The sequence below is a fragment of the Dicentrarchus labrax genome, unplaced genomic scaffold (genome assembly GCF_905237075.1).
Source record: "Dicentrarchus labrax unplaced genomic scaffold, dlabrax2021, whole genome shotgun sequence".
In the NCBI taxonomy this organism is placed as follows: domain Eukaryota; kingdom Metazoa; phylum Chordata; class Actinopteri; family Moronidae; genus Dicentrarchus; species Dicentrarchus labrax.
The window spans coordinates 3,817,359-3,843,600 of NW_026136702.1; the positions used below are offsets into that span (position 1 = coordinate 3,817,359).

At 44.0% G+C, this 26,242-nt stretch overlaps 1 protein-coding gene across 8 annotated transcripts in view; it reads right to left on the minus strand.

Moving 5' to 3' along the window:
• Positions 1-1,586: 1,586 nt before the first annotated feature.
• The window catches only part of LOC127375902 (sorbin and SH3 domain-containing protein 1), a 43,157-nt gene continuing 18,501 nt past the window's right edge, over positions 1,587-26,242 (minus strand). For 3 of the 8 annotated variants that reach the window (XM_051422311.1, XM_051422317.1, XM_051422326.1), the window contains 16 exons: positions 25,478-25,592; positions 23,231-23,314; positions 18,560-18,609; positions 16,527-16,705; positions 13,138-14,604; positions 11,832-11,896; positions 11,494-11,664; positions 10,795-10,841; positions 9,959-10,073; positions 9,401-9,526; positions 9,124-9,318; positions 8,405-8,926; positions 7,597-7,692; positions 6,044-6,231; positions 5,793-5,899; positions 1,587-5,483 (listed from right to left, as the gene is read on the minus strand). In XM_051422311.1, the coding sequence (XP_051278271.1) occupies positions 5,416-5,483; positions 5,793-5,899; positions 6,044-6,231; positions 7,597-7,692; positions 8,405-8,926; positions 9,124-9,318; positions 9,401-9,526; positions 9,959-10,073; positions 10,795-10,841; positions 11,494-11,664; positions 11,832-11,896; positions 13,138-14,604; positions 16,527-16,705; positions 18,560-18,609; positions 23,231-23,314; positions 25,478-25,592 (3,595 nt within the window). In that variant the 3' untranslated portion in view covers positions 1,587-5,415. The remainder of the gene's footprint in view (positions 5,484-5,792; positions 5,900-6,043; positions 6,232-7,596; positions 7,693-8,404; positions 8,927-9,123; positions 9,319-9,400; positions 9,527-9,958; positions 10,074-10,794; positions 10,842-11,493; positions 11,665-11,831; positions 11,897-13,137; positions 14,605-16,526; positions 16,706-18,559; positions 18,610-23,230; positions 23,315-25,477; positions 25,593-26,242) is intronic. The other 5 variants (XM_051422339.1, XM_051422334.1, XM_051422365.1 and 2 more) reach the window with 5 other exon arrangements.

The following is a 26,242-nucleotide window of genomic DNA, read 5'->3' on the forward strand; positions in this document are numbered from 1 at the left end:
GTCCAGGATCCAGTCTGGATAAAAACCTTTAGTTGCAGTTGAATAAACTTGTGAATTTGGAGTTTTTATATGAGTAATAACAGTTAAAATATAGCACTTAAATGCAGCTTTACTCCTTTTACTAGCTGAACCTCTGATGAAACAAGAGCAGAGTGACCACTCTTCACATTTGGCTCCTCTCGGAGGAGCTCCAGTGTTTGCTTTAGGGATGTCGGCCTGCCGGTACGTCATCTGTTATATGCAAGCTTACCATTTATGGTAGAGCTAAATCCCAGGATGTGGAATGTGCCGCTCCCAAAAGTTGAATTCCTGGTAGAGGATCTGTGCTGAAAGTGGAGAGAAAAAAGGCTCCGGGCAGGCTGACGGGGTGAAAACACGTCCTTTCTTGTGGAGGCCTTACATGCATCCTTAACAGGCCCTCAGTCTCTGACACTGTTTGCTTTAAAGTGAAGCTCTTAAGAGTGTGAAGTGGAAAGTGCTTCTGATCTGTCAACATCATCACACTAATGGGATTTTACTGTATCTTTATACCCTCACAGAGCAGCCAACATTTAAAGTCTCCCCCCACTCAGAAATATGTTTTATCTGATCATTCCTATGCAGTCGGATGTTTGATCTTCACTGTGCAGGATGATGGATGGATTCAGTTTGACACCAGAAGGATGTTTTCACATTCATCTTCTAGAAAGTTTCTCTGAGCTCATTGAAAGTCTGATTTTAAGGAGGCGGTGCCTACAGGCATGATTAGTGACATCAGAAATAGTTTGTAAGTCAATCAAGGTCCAATAGCTTCCACAAGTGTGATGTAGAAACTTGAAACCACCAATGCACAGACACTGAGACTTTACAGTAAAGGAGGGGACCTCTTGTGTCCAGAAGGACTAATGAACAAATCTTTTTAAGGGTTTTAATATGAAAAATTATACTTAAACACATCAGACACACTTTATTGTGTTTGTATACCGTCAAACTTCAGTTAATATCCCTTTAACTCCTTTTTTCTTTTACAAAACTCATGTGAAATACTGATGATTACTTGTATAAAAAGGAGGCTGTTGAATAAAATATCAATATTTCCATAAAATAAACTGATCAACTGAATTGTGGAGACTGTCCATATTGAGAAAAGTGTTAACATTTATATTTGTGTGAGCAGCTGGTGAGCTTTAAGAGGTTTTATACATCCAAAGAACTTCCACTATTACTGTCAAAACATGCAGCCAAACCAATCTAATACAGAAGACCTGCATTTGATTGGGACCCTGCTTTTAATTAAAGTTTTACAGTATATCTTAATACATGTCTGGAGGGGATATTAAAATAATCTCACTGACATTACAGAAGTCTTATTTCACCCCCTGTGCCATTCATTTCAACAAATGTTCAGGGTGTAACCAAACTAAAGAAAGATCATCAGATAAGATCATCAGATAACGATATGCAGTTCACCAGCAGGTCGACCTTTAAGGCACATGATTTTCTAACTGTGTCTTTAACAACCACTAACTGCACTTACTCATGAACCTCGTTTCAGCTGCTACCTTCTACTTTCACTGTTTGCCAGAAATCAAAAACAAACCCAAAAAAATGGTTTAAATGGTTTATTAAATATTGCATAATACCGAAGTCACAGCAGGGTATAGTATCTTTATTTTAATATTGTCAATGTAACAGCACTGCAAATTGAAGCAAACAAACCAAACCTGTTGCAGGTTGTGCGTCTTATCAAACTAGACCATTCTTATGATTATTAATCATTAAGTTAAAGCATTGTGTCACACTTTTTTAGGTACTTGCACAGTAACTGACAAGTTCTTAGTAAATGTTCTCCCATCACAGAGACTAGGACTAATGGGAAAACCATGGTTACATTAAATATGTCATGGATACATTTCAGTGATACTCCAAAGAAAAAAAAAAAAAAAAAACATTAAATGAAAATGAGGCACGTTTTTTTTTTTTTTTTTGCGTCTAACATAAGGCATTATGATCCTCACAAATGGCAGCGTAATGTTCATATGCGTCAAACTTCCTGTGCTCGGTAACGCTCCACTCTGTGCTTTGCCAAAAAAATCCTTCAGGTAAATAAACGGCTGCGAGTGACAGAGAGCTCCATCTGACGCTCCCATCGCTCGCAGTCTATTTTTTTTTATTTTACATATTTACAATCCTTCTTGTGCCATGCCGCTCGATAATCTGCACGTTCATTTGTTTGTTTTCTTTTTTTTACATAGTACGTGTGCGTTGGCCACATTCATATATTCATACATTCATACATCCTGTGATGTTTTATGGGGCACAGAAACAATCTAGAGTGAGTTTGTGTCACGACTGAATGAGTGATTGTTATTTATAGTGTGTTGGAGATGGAGCGGACCTTTTGTTCTGTCCGGGAAGAAAAAGCCAACAGACTCCCAACCAATCAGCACATTCATGTGGAGCTTGAATTACACAGGAACAAAAATGTTTAGCCAGCAGTAGAGGGAAAAACATGCTTTTGTGGTGTAACAAAATACCTGAATATTGTGTCAGTGCTATACAGGCAAACCCAGAGTGCAGTGTATTATATTGACTGTTTGATCTGCACAGGAAGAAACACCTGATTTTGTCTACAAACATCAGAGCAGCAGCGTGTCCAGTGACGGGGCCTGGGGTGCCTCAAGTCCCTCCCCAGTATCCTTACCTCTTCCCCTCAGCAATGTCTTTCAGGGGCTGAGTTTTAAAGCTAGACTGAAGACATTGGTGCCAATCATGTCGTGCTAGTTTGTCAGGAAGGGGGCTAAATAACGCTCCAAAGTCAGGGATACATTTTGGTGATGGAAAGACTGACATGGCCATTTTAAAAGGGATCCCTTGACCTTTGACTTCAAGATATCTGAATGAAAATGGGTTGTATGGGTACCCATGAGTCTCCCCTTTGCAGACATGCCTGCTTTATGCGGATCTCATGCAGTTTAAGGCAAAACCTAGTAGCAGTTTTTTTATTTAACTGGTATAAATGTGTTAATTTCGCTTATTGTATTTAAATATTTGTACATACTGGGGGTCCCTAAACTGTACTTGGGATTACATGAATCGGGAATGACCCCTGCAAAAGTCAGTGCCCCACTTGTGCCACCCCAGTCAAAAAAGGTCTGGACACACCACTGCGTCAGAGAGGATGAAACACTGATTGCTACTGAATTTTGTTAAATTAATGTCCTTCATCAATTATTAAACTTCATATATCACACACAAACCAATCAGGTCCATCGTCACTGCACTGAATTGTAGCTAACACATTCAAACAAAGACACAGTAAACATACACTTTTAGATCTAGTGAGAGTTGCTGTTTTCAATACTTCACATTATGTTTCAGATTTTGTAGGCGATCATAAAGAGTTGCACTAAAAGGTCGGCCCACCGATAGTCTGGCACCCTTTGATTAGAAATGTGCGGATTGGAGAAAAAAGGATCCGACTTCAGCTACTTGGAGCATCAGATCGCCCGCTACCTCGGTCCTCCTGGTATATAGACTAAACTGACTTTAAAATACTTCTCTAGCGATTGCCCTACAAACTGCATCCATATGGTAGTCGGAGCAGGTCACAACAAGCTCTGAGTGCTGTTTGACAGCCTCACTGAGGATTGATGAGCACAGTGCAGCGGTTGATGACAACGAGGAATTTGATGGAAACACAAGCAAGGAAAAAAAACAATACCTATCATCTCTCAATCTGCGCGTGTGGACGATCTACTCTGACATGTGGTGTCTGTTACAGGATCTGAATGTGCTGGAGATGAGGGAGCTTTGTACTCCGAGGATTTAAAACCATCTTCCATCAGGGAGCTGCTGAGGCTCAAAGATCTCTTAACCCTGTCATCACTTCTGTTTTCTTTAAGCTAAAGGCGGCAAATATAGTGAGTGTTTCATGCTCTGATTTGATTTGTCAATCTCTTATTGATTTTACAGTGCATGCTGGACTAATGCTGACCTTATTATTTAAATCATTCCTACCCAAGTTGTATTCATTACATATGAAAATATGTAGCCATATTTGGAAAGGCCTCTTAAAGTTTTCTGTACACATTTACATGGCTAAAACATACAATCTTGTCAGTAAGGGCATGGTTAAAATCTCAATATGCTTTTAAAAATCACTATGATTATTTTCTAAGACACCTTGTTGGCTTTACTTAAAACACTTAATAGCTTTTTTGTGTCATCACTGATTAATATGCTATTATCTTTAGGTGGGATCTCCCTAAATTTCCAAACAGGAAGTTAAGTGCTACCACGCCTGTCCTGTGGTTGCACTGGAGCACAGGCGTCTACCACCAGCTACCTTACAGGCATCAGCAAACACAGTTTACTTCTATTTTGACAGAGAGGTATAAAAAAGGACAAATAAATAGTTTGTGAAAATATAGGATGTGCATTTACACAGTTTCTCTTTTATCAGACATGCAACACGTGTCCTGTGTTTGTGGTTGAGAAGCTAACAGCACACTTCAACATTTTAGTGTTTCTCGTCATGCACATGACTATATAATAACTGTTGTATAACAACCTTTGGATAGAAAATGAAGGCAATACTGAACCGGTACCTAAAGCTTTTGGGTGATGCTGTGATGTTCTCAAAAAGTGACCAATACTGAATTAATGATGATTCAGAGAATGTAACAGAAAGTAAAACAGACATGTCAGACCTGTTTCTAAACGGGCTTCGAACGTAAGGCTTAAAGTATTTAAACTCTGGAGGTCATTTTCTCAAATCTAAACTGAGTAAAATTGTCCACCACATTAAATTTCATACATGTACGGTATGTTGATCCAAACACTGAAGGTTTTCTTTTGGAAGCAACGTCTAGAAGACGGGAAACATCTTTGAATCGTGAGATGCATCATACTTATCAGCTAATCACGATGAACACGTTTGGGTCCTGAAAGGTAGCTCATGACAAACCGCTCCAACCGCACATCACATAAAAATACATTCTGAATCCTCCAAAGTCCACTTCAGGTAATAAGATCCACTCTTTGATCCATACACTGCTCTGCTGCCGGCCTCCACACTGAGGTGCTACGTAAACACTTGTGTACTGTAGATTACATAGACAAATTGGAAGCTATTATCTGTACAATAAAAGCTAGTTTGTGGTAGAGTTTTCACAGAGAAATTCCACATGAGGAGACGGACGAATTGTGTGAAATGTGGTCAAGGTGTACACCGTACTGAGGTCTGGGCAGTGAGCTGTCTCTGTCTCCGCCGCGTGCAGTTTGACATACCTCAGGCCAACCGTTCACTTTCCCAGACAAAATGTATTCGCCTGGCTAAATGACTATGCTAACCAACAGCCATGCGCGATAGTAATGACTTCCCAAGCTTGACAGGCAACCGTGTGTCAGATTAGACAGCCATATTAGATATCTTTACAGTTTCACCTCCTTCACGTAATTCCCGGGGAAAGTCCCAAACTGTTTCGTCCTCTTTGAGGTACCTGTAGAGGAAAAAGAAAGAGAAACATGCATCAGGAAAATGGCTAAAACGACCTTGATTTTAGCACAAAAATAACTTATTTAAGCTGTATTTAAAATTAAGTCCAAGGCCTGTGCATGCATCATCTGCTGTCACTCTTTAGAAACCCTATATGGAAGGATGTGACATGGTGAAAATGACTCTACTTCTCCAGGAGCCCTGAGCATGCAGTCCTTTGCTGTCATTCTGCAGAAACCCTATATGGATTAATGCGACACAGTGAGTGTGACTGCACCTCTGAGGAATCTATCCCGAGGGCTGCGACACATACCGACAAACCAGCCGTCATCGCACTTCTCCATGACGCTGACGAGATCTCCCTCCCGCAGCTCCAGCTCGTCCTCGTTCTGCGGCACGTAACTGTACAGAGCCTGGAAACTGGAGCAGGACACGAGAATAAACTGGTAAACTTGCGACGCCGAGAGGAGACAAAATGTGAAATCCGTACAAATCAAAAAGGGCGGGTCGGCTGAGTTACAGAAAACACATGATAAGTGAAACTGAAACACAGATCTTACTCACATTCCACAACTGAGACGGCTCGGCTCCGGGCTGCTGCTGTGGGACTGGGGTTGCTGGGAAATGATGAGAGATTGTTTACTGGGGTGGGGGTGCAGTCTATGGACAGAGTCATGAGGGTGGTGGGACAGGGTGCTGCAGTACCTCACCGAGGTCTCAGCTATATTCAAGATCTCATTACACACTGCCTCCTAGTAGTGGTAGTAGATGAAGTCGTCAGAGAAAGACAAAAAACAGCGGCCCCGCCGAGAGTCGAGGCCGAGGTGAAGTCGAGGGTGGGGAGGTGAGGAGTTAGAGAGGGAGGGGAGGCGAAGGGCGTGACAGGAAGGTAGGTCCAGTGAGTAGCAAGGCAGAAAAGGAAGTGATCCATTAAAAGCCGGGGGGAAGAAAAAGCAGAGGAGACGTTGGTGGAGCCCACGAGGAAAGGCATGAAAAAGGCAAGACACCAGAGTGAGAGCATGTAGACAGGAAACATGAAATATTAGTTCACTTCGTTTACAGGATATGAATCAGAATGAACATGCAGTATTAAAGAGAAGCTGACAGGTACAGCTTAAGGGAATAGTTTTGAGTAAAAGTACTCTTGAGTATTCGCTTTCTTGCTTGAGAGTAAGATGAGAGGGTTGATGCCACTCTCATATCTGTCAACTCAGTATGAAACCTGAAGATAGCAGCCAGTTAGCTTAGCTTAGCATAAAGACCTCAAAAAGGGCAGAATGTAAATAGTTGGAAACTCTGGTGATGACAAGATAAAATCACCGCGCCCAGCCAAGAAATTGTTCCCCAAATCCTCTGGGTTATCTACAGATTGAACCAACAAGATATAACGTGTTATAGGGATATTTGGGGTTTTATGAAGTGGGGTTGAATGAGGTCCTTAAAGTCAGTGTGTGCTAAATAGAAATAATATTTTTTCCACTTTATCTCGCTGCCAGACGGCGTTTCACTTGTGCTCCAAACAGCTGATCTGCAGTGTAATACAGAGCGCTGCACAATTGGGAAAGTCCTACAGTTAGTGCGAAAGAAAAAGGCTGTCTGACAGCGAGGTAAAGTGGTGAAAATATTCTTAATTTAGTGTAAACTGAAACGTATATTGATCTTTTAAGGTTCTTTTTAAGTTTTCTGCTGTCCCTGTCCACAGCAGTGCATTGAGTGTGCTGACCGCCATCTACTGTACCTCTTCAAAAACCCTTAACTGTACTTTTAATTAATGAGCTTTGGAGGTTTGTTGGTGGATTTTAATAGTTTTGGATGCACATGAGAAAGCTGTTTTACCCGTTTTCAGTCGTTATGATGACTAAGCTCAGCTAACTGGCCGCTACCTAACACATGAGAGTGATCTTCTCTTTTAACTTTCAGAAAGTGAATATGTTTTTTCCCAAAATGTTTCAATGAAAGGATAGTTCTCTAATATCTCACAACATGTAGCACAAATATAGAAGACATAATGGGAGTTAAAGATGACGTGAGTCAAATGGTATTTGAAGGTGATGGGTTAAGAAAGTTAAACAGATGATGTCTTCAGTGGAGGTCCGGAGAACTGTGTACCAGCTTACCGCAAATGAGTTAACATTGTTGTTATCTTGGATGTCAAACAGCATCACAGGGCTTCTGGAGCTCCGCCCATGATGGTCAGCCTCATTCCTCACAAACTGCAACACAAAAACATCCAATCAGCAAGCACATTTTCAAAATAAAAGCTTTTCCTCTCTAGAGATCCCACCATGTATCCACCTGCTGTAAACATTTCCATATGTCAGTCACAGTCAGCTTGCATTTCATTGTAGGTGGAAATTTCAACCTCGCAGCAGCTTTTGAAACAGAAGCCAACATGTGAAACCTATAAATACTCACTAATAAATATGTCACTGTCCTAAATAAACTTCCAACCTCCAACGGCATCCGAGTTGTCACACCTCTACATGGAACCACAACATCATGCAACCAAATGCTGAATTTTATGAAGGGAAGGAAACTTGAGCTCTCAAATCAATCCAGGAAATATAAGCACAATAGCTCCTCTGACAGTCATTTACAGCTATGAAATCTGAAACTCACTGTATACACACTGAAAGACACTGTAAAACGTTGGCGTGTTAGTAGCGCACACAACAACAACATGCAAACTTGCAGCCTTGAGAAGTGTTTTAACTTATTCTGCTTCCACAAAAACAGCAGATTCATCCCTCCATGGGGCTAAAATCAACTTCAGGACAAATCAAAGTTAGTCACGTCTTCCACACACATCGATATCAGCTTCAGTACTCCATCGAACATCTAGCTTAGGGAATCAAACTGTGGCCAAAAGCCCTTGTTTCAGAGTGAGCCTGAGATGCAACACCGCACACCATGCAGAAGATATACCTCTGCAGGGCTATTTCGCCTGCTGCCCGGGGCTGCGTGGCCCCTGTCCCCCTCTGCGCCTTCCCCCTCTGTCAACTCCTTCTCCCCCCTCAGCCAGCCCTCCAGCACCGGCCCGCCACAGGGGCTCACGCTGCGTGACAGACGTGAGGAGGGAGGGGAGAGCAGGAAGTCCTCTCCCTGGGGTGGGGTGAAGGTGAGGAAGGGAGTGGTGGAGTTGGGTCTGGGTGGGTAAGGCGGGGGAAGAGGAGAGGCAGCTGGGGAAGCCGTGGGGGAGACGCAGTATGGGCTGCCGGTGATGGGAGGCACGGGGCTGGCGGAGAAGGGCGGGGGCAGGTACTCGCCGCAGCGGTAGGACACGGTGGGCAGCGGCGGCAGGGGAGGGGTGGGAGCGGCGGGAGGGCTCCCTCCTCCCACAGTCAGGGAGATCCACTCAGAGGAGATAGCGTGGACCTCGGGGGAGACGGAGCGGCGGGGGGAGCGAGGGAGGGGCAAGGGGGAGGTGGTCAGGCGATTACGATACGGCTTTCAAGAGGAACGTGGGAGGAGGAGGAGGAGGAGGAGGAAGATGGAAGCAAAGAGAAGAAGAAAAGGAAATGAAAGATGAGACAAAAAAAATTAAAATTAAAAGGTGGGTGTCAAAGTGAACTCAGAAGAGAGTTGTGATAAAAATGTGGGTCAACGTTTCACTACATCCAGAAACGTCTCCTCCCAGCGTTTACCTGAGGAGAAGCGTTGGTGCTGCGCTGTGGAGACTGGCTGACAGGAGGGTCGGGATAGTCCAGCCCGTTTTTGACGCGGGGTCGTCTCTGCACTTCTACGTAGGTGACGGGGAAGATGCCTTGGCGGTTGGTGCCTGAGATTTTGCCTTCATACCAGTTTTCATCAACTCTGCGGATCAGCGTGATCCTCTCTCCCTGCAGGTTCAGAATATTGTTAACAAATATGATTAAAAAAGCATCTGTTGCATGTTTGTAAAGACTATTTATCCCTCCACACCTTTCTGAAGGACATTTCCACCACTGTGTCTCCGGTGAAGTTGAAGCGGGCGACGGCCTCTCCATACTCCAGTACCTGCACTGGGACGCTTTTCTTTGGCTGGGCTTTCTCTGTGGGGGGAAGGAGCTGAAGAAGGCAACAAAGAACAAAACTGACTGAGTAGAAAACACAAGTTGATTCGAACTGCAGCAGAATAAAAACCCCATAAAATATCTATTTATAACCAGTCTTGAACACAGTGGACCCCTCTGGACTGGACTTAATTCTACTTAATTAACAATGGAACTAACTACATCATACCCTGGTAATTTTAATGTAATTATGTCAGTCTGGTGGTGTGTGTGGGTTTTATTTTGTGTCTAAAGCTGTGACTCCTGCTGTTTTTGTGTGTCATTAAGGCAGCCCAGAAACTATGAAAAATGGAAGTATATATAATTGTTGCCAGAACCTCGATAAAAAAACATCTATTTATGGAAAATGTAAAAAACTGATAAACTGAATAACTTGTTCTTGTTTGAAGAGTAATTACTGTGAGTGAAGAAAGAGAGAGTCACATACCTCGACATAACTTTGAGGGAAGATGCCAACTCTTCCATGATGTTCCCCTTCATACCAGTTCTGATCCACCTGTCGAATTATGTAGACAATGTCTCCCTTCTGAAACGGTAATTCCCTACAAATGTCCCAAAGACATTAGTTTATCACATGAAATGCACAATTTTACAGTATGAAAATGAAGTAAATGTGATTTCCTGCTGACCCACTTCTATCTGTTGGGTGGGATTTATTATTATTCTGCAATTCTAAACAGTTATTTCCTGTGATTGTATGATTTTGCCAATAATCACTTCAGCCAGGTCTGACTACAGTATATAAATCTACATGAAGTGAACGCAATGTGACAGGATCATTAACACCTCTAGATAATGTAATGCAACCAAGAAATATCTGTTTTTTATTTATCTAACCAGGTACTAAAGAGTACTTTATTCATGTTTTTATCGGTCTTTCCAGGATTTCACAGGCTTTCTTGGGACTGTCGCAGCCTAAAATGCCTGATTTCACTGCAACTTTTCTAAAAAAAAAAGGCATTTGAAAACATTATTATCATTATAAATTAAAGGCAACTTGTTCCAGTGAGAGGGGGTAAATGTGAGATGTTTGAGTCCCACATGTCTGCATCTTCACAACTACGAACAAAGAAGTGAGTCTGGTGACGTATGGCTCGTTTTGCGTAGGAAATGGTGTTCCTTCCTGGAGGGACTGTTTTATAGATACTGTGTCAGCTCCATCATCCTTTTTAAGGCTGTATTTTCTGATGTTGTATTGGTTGTGTTTATGGCATTTCCACCCCCCACAAACACACTACATATATTCAGTTTATTTCCACTTACTTTAGAGTCTCTGCTCTGAAGTCGAAGCGAGCCATGGCTGGAGTTCTCTGTGTAGATATAAAAATAAAAGCTGGGTGACTCTTATTTCATGACTACAGCCACATGAATATTATTCTTGGCATTGTAGTGAGTCAGTGAAAATTATCCAACAGACTGAATACCCTTATGTACCTATGTCTTTGTCATTTTCTGGTTACTCTTCTCTCTTGGCTTTGTCATTCATGTGTAAGAAAAGACTCTGGAATTCGTTGTGAGCTGTAAATCTGCTCGAGTTCTCCTTTCAGTGCCCAGTCTGAATATAAATATTATAGCAATGACAGGAATGAGGTGTTTGTGACTGACTGGGTTACTTGTCCTCTGGAGCATTCCCAGTAAGAAACTACTGTGGGTTGTTTACTGTGAGACTGGTCTGCCAAGAGAGCAGGCACACCTTGGTAAACACAACTAATACCAGTGACGTTACATCAGCGTGCATTGTGGAAGTCTGGAAATATTCAGTGATAAACTCAGCATCTCATATATTTCCTTCTCTCACTGCTCTCACCCTCTTGAATTTTTTGACCCAGAGGAGAAAGCCATCTGTGTCTGCAGAAATCCTGCTGACAAGCCCATCACCCCCTCACAGCCTCACAAACTGACAAAGCATCTGTCGTCTTTTTTCCTGCTTACAGAAGGATAAGACACGGGCCTGTATTGTACCTCTACGCCTGATTTCCTCTTCTCTGTGTTATCTGTGATGTTGAGCAGGTCTCCAAAGCGCTCGTTGGTGATGAACTGGTGGTGCGTCGGGACAATGCCTGTGTGTCGCCTCGACGCTGTGTCAGCCTCTTCCTGTTCCCGCTTCAGCCGCCGCTGCTCCTCCAAGATTTTCTGCCAGGAAACCACACTGAACTGTTTGTCCCTCCAGATAAGGGTCTCTTCTACTCTTTTATTCATGTGACACATTCTTGTATAATATATGATTTCCTCATTCATAACACAGCTCTCTTTACAAAAGCATTGTCAGTGAGGTGTGTCTATAAAGGTCTGAAATTCACCTCTTTGTCCCCATGACGCCTCCGCAACACTTCATCCTGGCTCTCCCCATGTGCTGGGGATGAGTCTGAAACAGAAACAGGAAGAGGATAAAGCTGTGAAGCATTTTCACTGTCAACCACAGGGCGAATCCAATTCAAGAACAAAATCTTTTCAAATATAAGATGATGATATTGCAGTCAACTCCTTAATTCCAATGAATAGAATCATAAAAAATGTACAATAAATACAACCACGCATGCTTTAAATGAACATAATAACCTCTGCAACACTAAAAACAAAAAGCACGCACACATCCAAAAAGCCAAATGTATTCCTGCATGCACATAGGAATGAACACAGAATGATCCAATGTGTGTTCAAGACAAAAACAAAGAAGAAAATATGAAACCTACTGTATCTCGGCCAAAAAAATAAAATAAACATCACATCATGGTTTTACTGATCGACCAACCAGCCTCCATCAGTTTACTGAAGTTTCACCTTTATTATATTAGCTAGATATCTTCATGACTTAAATGTTCTCCCCGCACAGCCATAGAGGTTTCATTCTGTGTCCCAGCAAGGGCCACAAGAAATAACTATCAATGTTTCAGGTTTGTGTCTGATGCCCTGAAGTACCGGCTGTTACGTAAAAAAGAAATCAAAAGCAGGGAACATCCTGTTTGGCTAAAAACAAACCTTTCATAGTGAGAGAATGAAAGATGGCAGATGTAAATTGTTCCCAAAACAGAAAAAAAACAAAACAGATACGGACATGGTGAGACATCAATTTGAGAGAACGTATGCAATGTTATATCAAATTATCCTGCTTAAACATTACAGAGGAATGCTGGGATTGTAGTTTAAGGTACAAAGTCATTGCCTGTTTAAGGACAAGATTTGACATCTAATTCTAAACACTAATCTTTCTATCTGTCTAATTCATCTATAATTCGGTCTGTATGGATGTAATGCTTATGCAGGCTCTAGCACTCTTGCATACAACTCAAATCTGATGTCACCAGGAGATATATACATTACCAAAAGCTGCCTGAACCTCCTACAGTCACTGAAGTGTTTTGATGCGTTTGTGGGACCATACTCATTCACAGTGAAATGGAAGAGCACCAAACAGCACACTCAGAATGAGATGGAGGCTTCCCTGACACTTTGTAAACACACCACACAGACTAGAGATGGAGGGCGGCGGCGTCGCTTTGTGGAGAAAAGGGACACAAGGTGAGGAGAGAGGCGAGATAAAATGAGTGACCACAGAGGGAGGAGAGAGGAGGAGGGTGACAGTGGTGAAGGGATGGAGATAGCCACCTCTGCGGTGAGCTGCCAGCGGCTGCAGTAGGTTCCCGTTGGCGTCCAAGCCCTGCCCGTTACTCAGTTGGTCAGTGTTGCTTCCCTCCCCGTTACTCAGCCTCTCCAGGACCTCCAGAGAGGACAGGCGCTGAGGGATCAGAGGTCTGAGCTCAGGAGACAAAGTGCACGGCCTCTGGGTGCCCATTGTCGCCCTGGTGGCTAACACGGTCCTCCGAGTTTGGGAGGACTGCAGGTTCTTCCGTAACCTGAAAGGAGCAGGGCCCATGAGGAAGAGGTTCCCAGGCAGCGTGGTCTTCTTCTCTGGAGGCGGAAGCCTCTCCTGTTGGGTCGTGGCCTGCTGCCTCTCGTGCCTGAGGATGGTGGTGAAGCGGGTGTAGGAGGCTGGGCAGGAGCCCTTGCATTTGCTGGGTTTGAGGAGGAGTTGATGGTTCAGGTGATGCAGGAGGTGGTGGTGGTGGTGGTGGTTATGGTTGTGCTGCGGAGGGGATGCCGAGAGCAGTGCGGAGGGACTCTTTGATCCACAGACATTTCGGTGGATCAGTTCTGGGGAACGTTTACAGAAGATCTGTTCAATCTCATTCTCCGTGTTAGTGGGGGAGTCAGTCCCGACATTGTGTCCGTCCTCTGAGGAGGAAGCAGTGTCCTCCACAGTCACACTGCCCGGTGACAAGGCCTCCTCCTCACAACTCTTGCCCTCTGCCTCCACTGGGGAGCAGGCATCCATCTGGGTGGCGTCGGCTACCAAAAGGGACTCCGCTGACACTGCAGACGCCATGTAGAGGTGGGCGTTGCTGTGGTTGGGGCTGTGGCTGTGGCTGGAGTGCAGGGTGGGCAGGGAGGAGGAGCGGCTGGGCGCTGGGGTGGACCGCTGAATGATCATTTCAAACTCACTGACCCGTGATGACACTGCATCCCGTGGAATGTTACCCCCGTCATCTCCCTCTGACCTTTCACCCCCATCGGCCTTTGCCTTCTCAAAAAGAGAAGCCAGGCTGCGAACACTGCCATGGGGGCTGCAGCCGGCCGAGCTGGGCCGCTGGATGTGGTGCATGGTCTTGTACAGGCTGGAAAACTCAGATGCGCTCCTCCTAATTGCAGGGGAAACATTCCTGAGGCCGTCCGCACACTCCGTGCCACAGCTGGACTTAGAGTCTGAATGCTGCCCACTCTCCCTTTCCTCTGCTCCAGCAAAGTCTGTGTCACATGAGCCCGTGTACAGCTCCTCACAGCTGTGAGCTTTTGGGTGCCTGACAGCTCTAGTCCTGCTTTCCTGACTGTCACCACTGGGCGGCAGCAGCTTGGGCTTGAACTTAGAGGGCAGGATTTGGGGAATGCAGGCTTTGGCAGCAGATAGAGGCTTCATACTCTTACACTGGTTACCTATTGCATTACTGGCAAGAACCGATCGACTATTTACAGAGGAGCAGGGTGAAATTATATAGCCATTCCCACCTTTATAATCCACTGGCAAGCATGCAGGACAACAGAATAAACAACATATTAGATTACAATGGTCACAGGTTCACACACACTAAAACAGAGTCAGGCACATTTCTAAAGTAAAGACCAAGTTCCATCAAAAGTAGATGAGAAGAGGAAGCAGACTTGATGCATTGTGCATCAAGTAATAGATGACTGTTATACTAACAGCATGGTACTGCAGTGAAGAATTATGCTGTGTAAAATGAAACAAGGGGAAATTTACTGTCTAACAGATTCTTGCATTATCATTATCACTGTAAACAGCAACATAACAAGTGAAACATAAAGTATTAAAACAGCAATATGCCATGAAATGTCATGTGATGTTGGAGGTCATATAGGAATTCTTAACACTGACTGCAGTATCAGTACAATTAAAAAGAAAAAGAAAAACAACGTTTTAAGACTTGCTCTGCTGCTTACTTTGTATTCATATTAGGGCTAAACCTTTCTCCCACATGACTGCTGCCTGTCCCACTTTAACCTCCTACGTGTATTCTTCTCCACTACTTTTAGCAATTAGACAGACGGCTGCAGTGATAAATTGCCTGTGGCACCGCCGTTAATACACTGCTCCTGCACACAGTTGTAAATAAAAAATGTATCCTGAGTCAACCTTCCCAGTAAATATGACTATCAAAAAAACCCTCTCCAGTTCTTGGCTCTCTTTATGCTATAGTATGCTTGTGACAGCACTACAGATGGAACCCGGGAAATGACACAACACTTTCACATGCTGTGAGACACTTCTGTGACCCATCTGTCACATTCATATCTACCAGAAACACACTGAACACACACTGAGGAAGTAAACTAGACTGTATCCACAGCATGTGGAAAAGAAAAGAGTTCTGGCCAATCAAATGTCCTCAGGCTTAGTTCTTTAAAACACAAAGATCGTTTTTTCATTGCAGGAGCACAAGACAGAAACACATGATGAAGTGTTTGGTTTCTAGCATTTGGTTGTTTCTTTGGGCGGGAGGCTAACGAAGGAACGTGCTAGTCATTTGACGGGAGAGCTAAAGCAATTTTTACTTCATGGTTCCACAATTCCGGGAAAAGCTAAAACAAGTATCCGGATATATTTTTGCTCCAAGACTGCAATCTAATATCAAACTTTAACCCTGAGTGGACAGTCTGTCTGTCTGTTGTGTGTCTTCCCAGATGTAATGTAATGACACATATTGGGTCACACGGTCCCTTTCTCTATTCCTTACATCTCCTCTCCTCCCCCAGCGCTTCTCTCCCCGGCCATGTGCGCAGGCATTCCAGCCCCTGACCTCACACTGACAGCTGACTTCCTCATGCCTACCCACCCTCTGTGTCCCTCCTGTTTATCTCACCCCTGTCTGGCTGGGGTTGTGAAGAGCAGAGCTCTGTTTATCTCCCTCGTCCCCTCCTCATCCATCCCCTCCCCGGCCCTCCACTCCCTGGTGCTGGAACGCTCTGGAGTCTTGCCCTAAGCCTGCCTAGCGACTGGTGGCTCACAACTGGAGCAAGAGGGGGGAAAATCCCCAAGGTTAGCTTCCATCAAGTTAGCAAGACAACCTCACTCCCTCCATGAGTTTTCCAAAGCAGATGGCCAGTACACGTTTGATGAAAACATCCATGGCAACAATAATAATAAATCAAAAGCTGCCGGGGGAATGAATGCTGCGAGGTGATTGGCCAATGCTGTGAGGTCTGGGAGCAAAGAAAATGTGTGGATTCCAACAGAAAGGTAAACGGAAACACATGTATCCCTGTCTGACACTTTGAACGGTCCAACATCAGAGTCTGTAACTTATTGGTTCTGTCTCAGCAGGAAAGGCCTTTAATGGCTGCACCGTCTAACCCCCACATCCATAAACATACACACACCTTCCATTTTACTGGCCACATATGTAAAGTGGCTGGTATCCTACCTTTAGAGGAGGAGGAGCTGCCTTGGCGCTTGTTTAGGGCCCGTAGACCTTGTAAGGGAATGTCGCCGCCCTCCAGGACACTCTTGTAAACATGGCGGTCGCATTCTGGAGCCCCAGGCTCGCCCGTGGATGATCCACCGTCCTTCTCCACCTCGCTGTGTCCAGACTTGCTCGAGGAGCTAGACGGCGGTGAAAGGAACGCAGACAGCTAATTAAACACAGTCGAATTCATTCAGAGGAGGTTGTGTTACATGTTTTTATGATAAACAGAGGCGCGCAAATTGGGTAATGAGCTGTCATATGGTTCTTATTTAGAGTATCTTGAGGTAATTCCTGTCTTTGCAGACTTGTGGGAGACAAAATAATCAGAGACAGAAAAAGTGCAGAATTTGGAGGCTGATGTTGGGAGAAGGCATTGGCTACCACACATATTGTGGCATTCCAGAGAGGCCAACAGGGCAGATTTCTATAAATATTCTCTGAACATTCCCACGTGGTGCATCAGTCGTGCACCTGTACAACTCTCAGGTTTACTCTCTTTCACATGCCGCTCATGTGTTACGCACGCTGTGACTCTATTTGTACAGACAAACATGGTCATTAAACTAGACAGAGACTCCAGTATCATCTAGGTCAAAAATAAAAAAGCACAACAACATGCAAATCCTTCTGTTGGGAGGATCGGATTTTCCAAAATGTGTTTAACATCTGCAAGGGTTTTACAAGCTTGCACAAACGTATGGATACATTACTCTGCTTGTTCACTACCTCAACAAGAAGCTCTTTCATAGCTGTTAGAAAAAAACATGTGTGCGCTGCTGACGCAAGAGAGCCATTAAAATCATGTTGTTTCTAGGTTACTTACAAGAATTCACATACATGCAGGAATACAGGAAATGTGCAGCACAGGAGCAATGAGAGATTTAATACAATGTCTGTCGGGAAGGTTCTGGTCAGTGTGCTGCCTGAGAGAGCGCCAGTGACAGTCCCTACTGCAGACTGACTGCAATGTCTATCTGTTTACCTGGAACAATTTGTGATTAATGTATAGCAATCATCCATATATTTTAGCTGTCTAGCATATTTCTAGGATAAGAACTATCATGCACTCGCACTGAGTGTCTAATTGAGGTCTTAATTCCCTCAGACGTTCATTCATTCATATCATTTTACAAGAGTGATCTTTAAAATGTCTCTGGTTTCAAACAGACCCCAAAGATAAAAAAAAAAAACATCCTGCCCTAAACACATGTGCCTCTGAGGGAAGTCGGTTTATGACTTGAGGTTTCCTTTGAAATGCTCGGGTCAGGGAACTTCCACCACCTCATCACCAGGAACCTCTTCCTTTCAAAATCAGCTACGAATCAATGGATTAAAAAGTTGGATTGGGAATCTCTTTCTCTTGGCCGTGATGACATAATGGTTGTAGCAGATGGAAAAGTTTGTCACAGAAATGGAGGGAGAAGTTTATTTTCCCTGGATTGTAGCGCGAGACATTCTCAGTCCTAAATTCCTTAAATTTTATTACACAAACAAAAATAGAAGATGTCAATCTCGTCAAACAAAAACAAAAAAGATCAAGGGCTCGCTGGGCTTTGCTTTAATAACAGTTCGCATCCTCTTTCATACGCTGGTCACAGTTCTGCACACACACCCATTCAGAAGGAGATAACGGTTTTTAAGTTATGCAGCAGCTGGGCGAGTTCCCTCTATCCCAGTGACATCCAGGTTGCTGTCTTTAAATAAATCACCACATAGCAGCCATGTCTCCACACTACGACCACCCACCCCCCTAAAAAACACCATGAAACACAGACAGAGGACACACTGTTCTGGTAGCTTTTTGCCTTATTAACAGGATCTCCTCAGGAAGCAGGAGTCCCCCTGCAGTAGGCGGGCGAGCTCTACAGGGTGGAGAAATCTTTCACTGACATTAATCTCCATAACATGCCTTAAATTATCATCAAGAAACTGGAGGGAGGAAGCAAGATTTAAAGCACAAGTATTCGAATGAGAAGGAGGCATGGACTTACTACTGCTGCAGGTCGGAGGCTGTTTCCAGGGGGCTGAAAGAGGGGGCACTCTGCAACAAACCAAACAAAGAAGTCATTGATAGATCCACAGGAAGGTCTCCTCCAGCTAGAACAGAGGCAGGAGCATTAGCTATGGCCAGATTCTCTCTTCTTTTCCTCTGTGTCGCTGTCTCGCTGGTCTGGGTTTTTGTCTCGAGCAGCCGGGGTTCTTAGCTTCTCTGGACTGGGCTTGGCATGGAGGAGTAAGCGTGTGTTTTGGCCTGCATGCAAGTTGGAGAAAACAAGCGGCAGTGAGGAGAGTAGAGGGGGGGGGGGGGGTGGGGGGGAGTGGGCGGGTGGGTGTGCGTCGGTCAGGGGGCGCCCATGCGGGGAGGGGGCTGTCACAAGCTCAGCCAATGGGCTGCTGTCTCCCAGTGAAGCCGTCTCTTTTGTCTGGTATTGAGTCACTCTCATTACCACTGGACCAGACCGGGGGACAATTAACCAGCTGGTGGTGCAAGCAGGCCGAATTACACACATACACACACACACACACACACACACACACACACACACACACACACACACACACACACACCCTCATACACACACTCGACACTCACTCACACACTTAAGGAGTCAAAAAGAGACACAAATGCTTTCTGACAAAGTAAAGAATACAGCAAGACATTATAGAAACAGATAATTGTAACACTGTTATAAAGACAAAGAGAAATAAACTGTGAGCACAAAGTGAGTGAATAAATGTTTAAAGGACTACAAGAGTAAGCTGGTATTTAGGAGCAGATATTATCTCCAAAACACAAGGGGTGATCATTCAGTGTGGTGGCACCCACGAGCATTTTGAATGGTTTAGAGCCAACTAATTTTAGCCCACTGTTTCTGTTGCTTTCCTCTTTTCGGACGTCACAGCAGGTAAAAATAACAGACGTGACACGGGCACTATGAATAAGAGCGCAAGTGTTGTTTGCAAATACGATTGCACAATCCCCATCCCAGCCAGCCTGGCCCTGCTGTTAATACCACATCCACTTCCCCACGGCGTGGCCAAGCCTCCGCTTCCCACACCAATGACCAGACAAGGAGCATTCTCAACAGCTCATTTGCCACAACATGCCTTTCCACCTAGTTGCCAGGGCAGGACGATCATTAATAACCTTTCAGAATAAATGCCTATCTTTATAAGAACAGAACATCAGGCTGGCAGGTCTATAGTCTGATCTATTTATAAAGCCAAATGTTCCATGGCGACTCCGGGGAACACACCAGTGTCATTGAGTAATCTGCAGCTCTTCCTTGCTCCGCCAAGTCTTGTATCCACCTCAAATCTGATATCAGGGGGAGAAGATAATGTCCTCTGACACCCCTGGGTAATTGGGCTTACACTCATGCAGCATCAGTGGAAAGTAAACAGGAAACAAGCATGGAAGGCTTATCTGGAGTAAAGGAATGGAATCTTAATCTGGTTATTTACAAGATGCCTGATTAGTGTCAGTTTATATGAACCTTTCCTCATAGAAAAAAGGGTGAAACTGTCTTGTTTCAAACTAATCTCCACTGATACACCATAACTATATAAACATCACATTACTGTGAGACAGAGGTGGGAAGTAATAAAGTAGAAATACTCCATTTCTTATTTACTTTCACTCGCTACATTTTTACACAAATCTGAACTTTAAAAAGAGGCTCGTTATTTCCGTTCTAATGCATTTGAGGGGAATTATTATTTGTTTCTGCATCGTTGCACGCCTTCCATCAAGACCGGTGCATATCACGAATGACAGATGCAACGAGGCGAAAACAACAAAAACAACGTAAAAAGGCCTAACGGACGAAACAGACTCGACCCTGTTTGAAGTTTCAGCTTTGTACAGAAACAGCCGGTAGAAACGTCCTTCAGAGAAAGAGAGTACTTTTATATTTTGAGTACATTTAGGAGCCTGAATCAGTACTTCTACTTTTACTGGAGTCTTTTTTGTCTTCTACTCGAGTAAAGAATGTGTGTACTTCTGCCACCTTTGCTCTGAGACAGTTGCAGTTTTATACTCAGCTTCTGAAAGAAAGGGGGCATGTAGAAGAGGAGATAGAGAGATGCTAAAACTGGTTTGACTTATCCAATAGACTCACACAGAGGATGAAAACTACTGGCTTAAAGCAGTAACAGTGTGAAATGCCTGAAGCTGTACATGGACATGAATGAAGGCCTCGGTGAGTCACTGATGACAACGTTTCTGCAGAATTTCCTGTGCATGTTTCCTAACAGGTGGCCCCCCCCGCCAACTACTCAGAGCTCCGGCTCCTGTGTGCCGCTTTCATATTCAAAATAGCAATCATGAGTAGGTCATGGTAACATGAATCTCATTCTTTCCAGCACCTTATTTGTGTTGATGCGCACTCATGAAAACAAACAGCTCCCCCAGTGTGAAGGGCCTGTTATAGCCACGCGCGGCCCCTCATCTCCACTAAATGCTTAAAGGTAAAGGTTAAGTGTATAACAGAGGTTAAATATGAAAGCACAATGAGCTGGCGGGCTTACGGAGTTGCCTCCTTTAGAATATGTCAGGTGGTAGGGGGAGGCTCTATGTAACTCAGCGCTGAGACAGTGTGGCAGCAGCCCCCTCGTCAGCATATGCTCGACAGATGGAGTCACTCTGTCGGTCGTAGGGGGCCAAAATGCTCTTCCTCACCATAGTTATGTGTGGAATTCCCGTTCGAGCTAGCCGTGTATTTCGATGAGCGTATGTTTGACCGTGACTGTCACCGGACGTGTTTTCTGACTCCTCTTGAACCGAGAACTTGTTAATATTAATCAAGGGGACCATTACTGTGATTATACAGAGGTGTCACTCTTACTCAGCGGCTATTTAGGTGCCTAATGATGATTTAAAGAAAAAATAGGATCATCTAATGTATTACTTTGAGTAAGCCTGCTCTTTAGAGGTATTTGGTTGACAACTGGCTAATTAGCAGTGTGAAAACCACACTAAGACTGTTGTAAACATCAGAACTTTCAATACTGTCAAGAAGTTTCCTCCTTATTCTAATACTACTTCATTAGTAGAAGTGATTCTCCACAGCCCTTTGAAGGTTATTAATAAGAACAAGAGCTAACTGGACCACAGCCACAAAGGTCTAGCTCTTCATTTAACCCCCGAGCACTGTCGTTTTCACAGGCTTCCAGCCATATCGCTCCTCCGGTAATACCGAGTGAGTGCTGATATGTCAATCAAACCCCAATGAGCCAGTGTGTCTGGCCGGGCCTTAAGGTCAAATACTGCACATACCAGGTGGAGCTTTAGAAGTGACTTTGACATTAAACAGGAGCCAGTCATCAAGCCGAGCTCATCTGGCAAACATCCAGGCCATGCCATGAGACAGAGTCGGCCGCCTCCACCACTAAACCTCCTCCACATATACACTAACCTGGAACCGGAGGCTCCGGCCCTGCGTCTGGCTGATGCTGGGACGTGATCTCATGTTGTAGTTACACCTCATGTGATCCAGGGTGTGGCTCGGACTGACAGAGAGCGAGCAGACCCAACATCTGCCAGTGCCACGCTTATGTGGTGCCAACTGGCCCGAGGCATGGATTTGTCATGACACTGTATACTGCCTCAACGCCTGCGCCCGTTTGGACATTTTGGTAAATATACCAGACAGCAGACAGGCAGCAATTATTATTTCAAGGGCCTGGGATTATCCTGGAGCCCAATGCTCGCGTGGACTGCAGCCTCTCCAAGTGAGGAGTGACTTATGGTTGAATCATCCAGTCCAGGCCTCCAGCTTATGATATGCATTCTAATTGGAGGGGCGCACATCAAAATGAACAAAACAAAGTGTTCCTCTTGGGTGTTGAGTTAACGACACGGAAGAGCACGGTGCTGCCACGGTTGGCGAGAGATAGATAGAAAGATGCTGTCGTAAAGAAAATATGACGGCGATAAACTCACAGCAGCCCTGTGATCATTTAATTGGTCCCTTATCACAGACACCTGTGCTGCTACGGGAGCATAATAAAACCTAATCAATAATCAACCTTATTAAATATGAATTATGTAAATTGTGGAGGGTAAAAGCTAAGTGGTGAGACAGTTTTCCGTCGCCTGAGCTGATTGTGCTCACTCAGCCTTCACAGATACAAATAAATTGCTTAGAGGCACTTTTAAAGGAGGGCAAAAATAGATCTCAGTCGGCTATTTTAGACACTATTGGGGACAAAATCCTTTTATTTATTTTAAACTGCACGAGGTGATAATGAGGAATGACAGTAGCTATATCGAGTGGTTTGAAAACATGCCTGCTGCAGATAGGATTGCTCATATACGTGAAAAACAGTGAATAATTTAAAAGTAAACAGAGAGATTATGATGAAAAACAGGGACGTGTAATCAGTAGTTGGTCTCATTAAGCCACGTTGATGGGACACAGGGTAGTATATTTAGTTCAAGAGGAGACACATCTTCCTCTTACGCATGCTGTCACATAAGCTTTTATGTGAAGGATAAATTACATTATTTTTCAGTACAGTATCGGAAGTGAAAGTGGGAGTAGAAACCGGAGTAGTCCTTACAGACAGACACAGTTTGTTTAGGCATTATTTTGAACATGGATGTTATCACATGCAATAAAATACAATATACTGCCACTTTAGAGACAGCGACCACTTACCGCATTGTCAAACTCCATCTCTGAAAAGAATTTATACCAAGGCTCATTCTCTAAATCTACATCTTCTGGACTTACATCCTGAGTCTAGGGGCATGGCAACAAGAAGAGGAGGAGAAAGACAAAGAGAAGACAGTTCAGACAGCACAGAATATACACACCAAGGTAATGAGCCTATCAGACATTGTTGATTGAGCCAATGTTTATACCACAACAACATAAAAGATCAATACTGGAGGTGTAACTACCTTTTACATTCAAGGATAGGTTCACATTTTTTAATGTCTATCTTAAAAGAGTAGTTTGATACGTTGGAAAATCGCTTATTGCAGAGAGTAACTGTCAAAATACGAAACTACAGCCAGCAGCCAATTAGCTTAGCTTAGCATAAAGACTAGAAACAGGTTGTAAACAGCTAGCCTGGTTCTGTCCAACAGTAACAAAAGCTGCCTAATAGCGCACTCATTTTTTAATGTTATATCACAATATCACATCCAGGGAGTAAAAGACAGACACATAACTGCAATTATTATTTTTACACTTTTTTACGGAATAACGTGCAAATTATGGAACTTTAGAGGCGACAGACGAACGTTAGCAGCCTGGCACCACTCTTTGTGCTGAGCTAAGCGACTGCTGGTGCTACTTATATATATATATATATATATATATATATATATTAAATGGACAGATATGAGAGTGGTATCAAACTTCTGATCGAAGAAACTGAATAAGCATATTTTCCAAACTACTCTATTAATACAATACTCACATACACATAAGTGCATTGATAAAGTCACAGGCTGCTATGTAGTGTGACTATCCCTCCACCACAGCTCAGCAAGGAAACACTATCCAATGAAATAGAAAGAGGGAGTCGTGTACTAAAAAGACTTGGACAGAAGGAACAATTTCAGCCCCCAAAATCTGGTTTAATGTACATGTGGGTGTTGCATTAAAGGTCCAGTGTGTAGGATTTAGTGGCATCTAGCGGTGAAGTTGCAGATTGCAACTAACTGGACACCGCTCGCGTCGGTATTTGGTGACTTGGGAATGAGAACAGGCTGTACAGTGTGTAGGAGAAACTACAGTGGCCAGTGTTTGGTTTGTCCGTTGTAGGCGAGGGCGACCTGCCAACAGATTCTCCCAAATGTTACACACTGGATCTTTAAAATAAACAGGAGAAAGAAAATGAACCCATCCTTCTTTTACCCAAAAAGTTCTGCACAGACACATACTGGACCGATGGAGACCAACAAAGCATGCAAACTAAATTTTTTGAGATGTAATAAAATAAATAAAACAATAATAAAATAATCTTTAAGAAGGTCTATGTGAGTGGCCAACACAACTTCAAGCACCAGAGAGTAAGAACAATGGACCCAATGTAGAAAATGACCAGCAACAGCGACAAGAACACTGACCCGTAATAACTGAGCTTGTAATTGAAAGAGTCCATTATTTTACTCCGGTCCCAGGATGAACTGGAGCGAACTCTCTCTAATGAGTGTGTTTGTTGCCACTGGGATGAGGCCAGATCTCTGCTAACGACATCTACTGGCCTTAATGTAAGTGAGCATCAGACAAAACAATAATTATATAATCAACTAACTACTATCTCACAATACTGAACACCTCCATGTCCTCATATTATGTAAGAGGGGAAAATGGGAGACCTGAGAAATCTTTGTGTTCTCCTTTTGGTGAATATTACACGGTGGATCTAGGCGGCAGCTGCCATTTATCTATTATATGTAATAAAGCTCATCCTCAAAAGAGACAGCCCGCAAGGACACTGAATAATGCCGCATCATTTGATTCAGCACAAACTGTTAAGGCTAAGAAACGAAAGTAGGGTAGAGAGCATTACACTCTCAAGAAAACACACACAGGAGCCATGTTTTGTGTCTGCACTGGGATCCTCTCGCACCGAGCCGATTCAGCCCAATAACCTTAAATTGAACACAAGAAGACAATGGCTATCCTTGTAAGTGATACTCCCCCCCCCACCAGCTTCCAAGCAGGATCATCTGTCACCGCAACGGGACACCCTTAAGGAATGTGACATACGTCGCCTTCCGAGCTGTTAGTGAAGCTGCCACCCGGGGAGCTTAGATACAGAGGTGGATGTGGTGGTTGGGTGGGTGGGAGGGAGGGAGGAGAGGGGGACAGCTTACACAACATGCACACAGGAAGAAAGAGAGTGAGAGAGAGAGGGGGGGGAGGCAAGCAGGCAGGCGGCTATCATACCGTTCTCTCCAGCTTCAGCACCGATGATTTCCCCGGCTCGTACTCAAAGATGCTCTTGGGCTCGGCGCGGTACTTCCTGGTGTCTACCTTTTTATCCGGGGGCTCCCACTCGTTCCTGTGGTGTCAGGGAGGGGTGGGGTGTGGGGATGGAAGAGAGCCAATCCTTATCAAGTAGTCTCCATGGCAACCGGCATAGGCTAAGATGTTTTTTTTTTTCAATTTAAACATGACGTCCGCCCTCATTATCCCTGCTCTCTCCCTCCCTCCCTCTCTCTCCTCCTGTCCCTCTCTTCCTCTAATGATGATATGACAGAAAATCCAATTCACGCTTGAGCAAAATCAGTAATTCGATCAGGTAAACAAGATTGGACCCGGTGACAAAAAACAGAGCGCGGCATTTCCTGGGAGGATTTCTTAATAAGCAATAACTGTAAAATTACATCTCAGAAAAGACTCTTACGTAAGAAATACTCAATCTTACACATATTCCCAACACACACACACACACACACACAATAAAAAAAAAAAACTTTTTCTTTAATGAAATTCTTTCTAAGAGTTTTTTTAAAAGTGGACAAAGAGGCGTTGAGGAATGCGTCCCTTCATACGTAACCACCGAGGAAAGAGGAAGGTCAGTCCTCACACATGTCGTCTGCAGCTCTAGTGAGCAACTGTTTATCCTCCATCACCTGTCCTCCTTCATCACTCTATCACTCACTTCTCTGAGAGCAGATCCTCCTGAGTCAGTGCTGACGTGTGTTTATG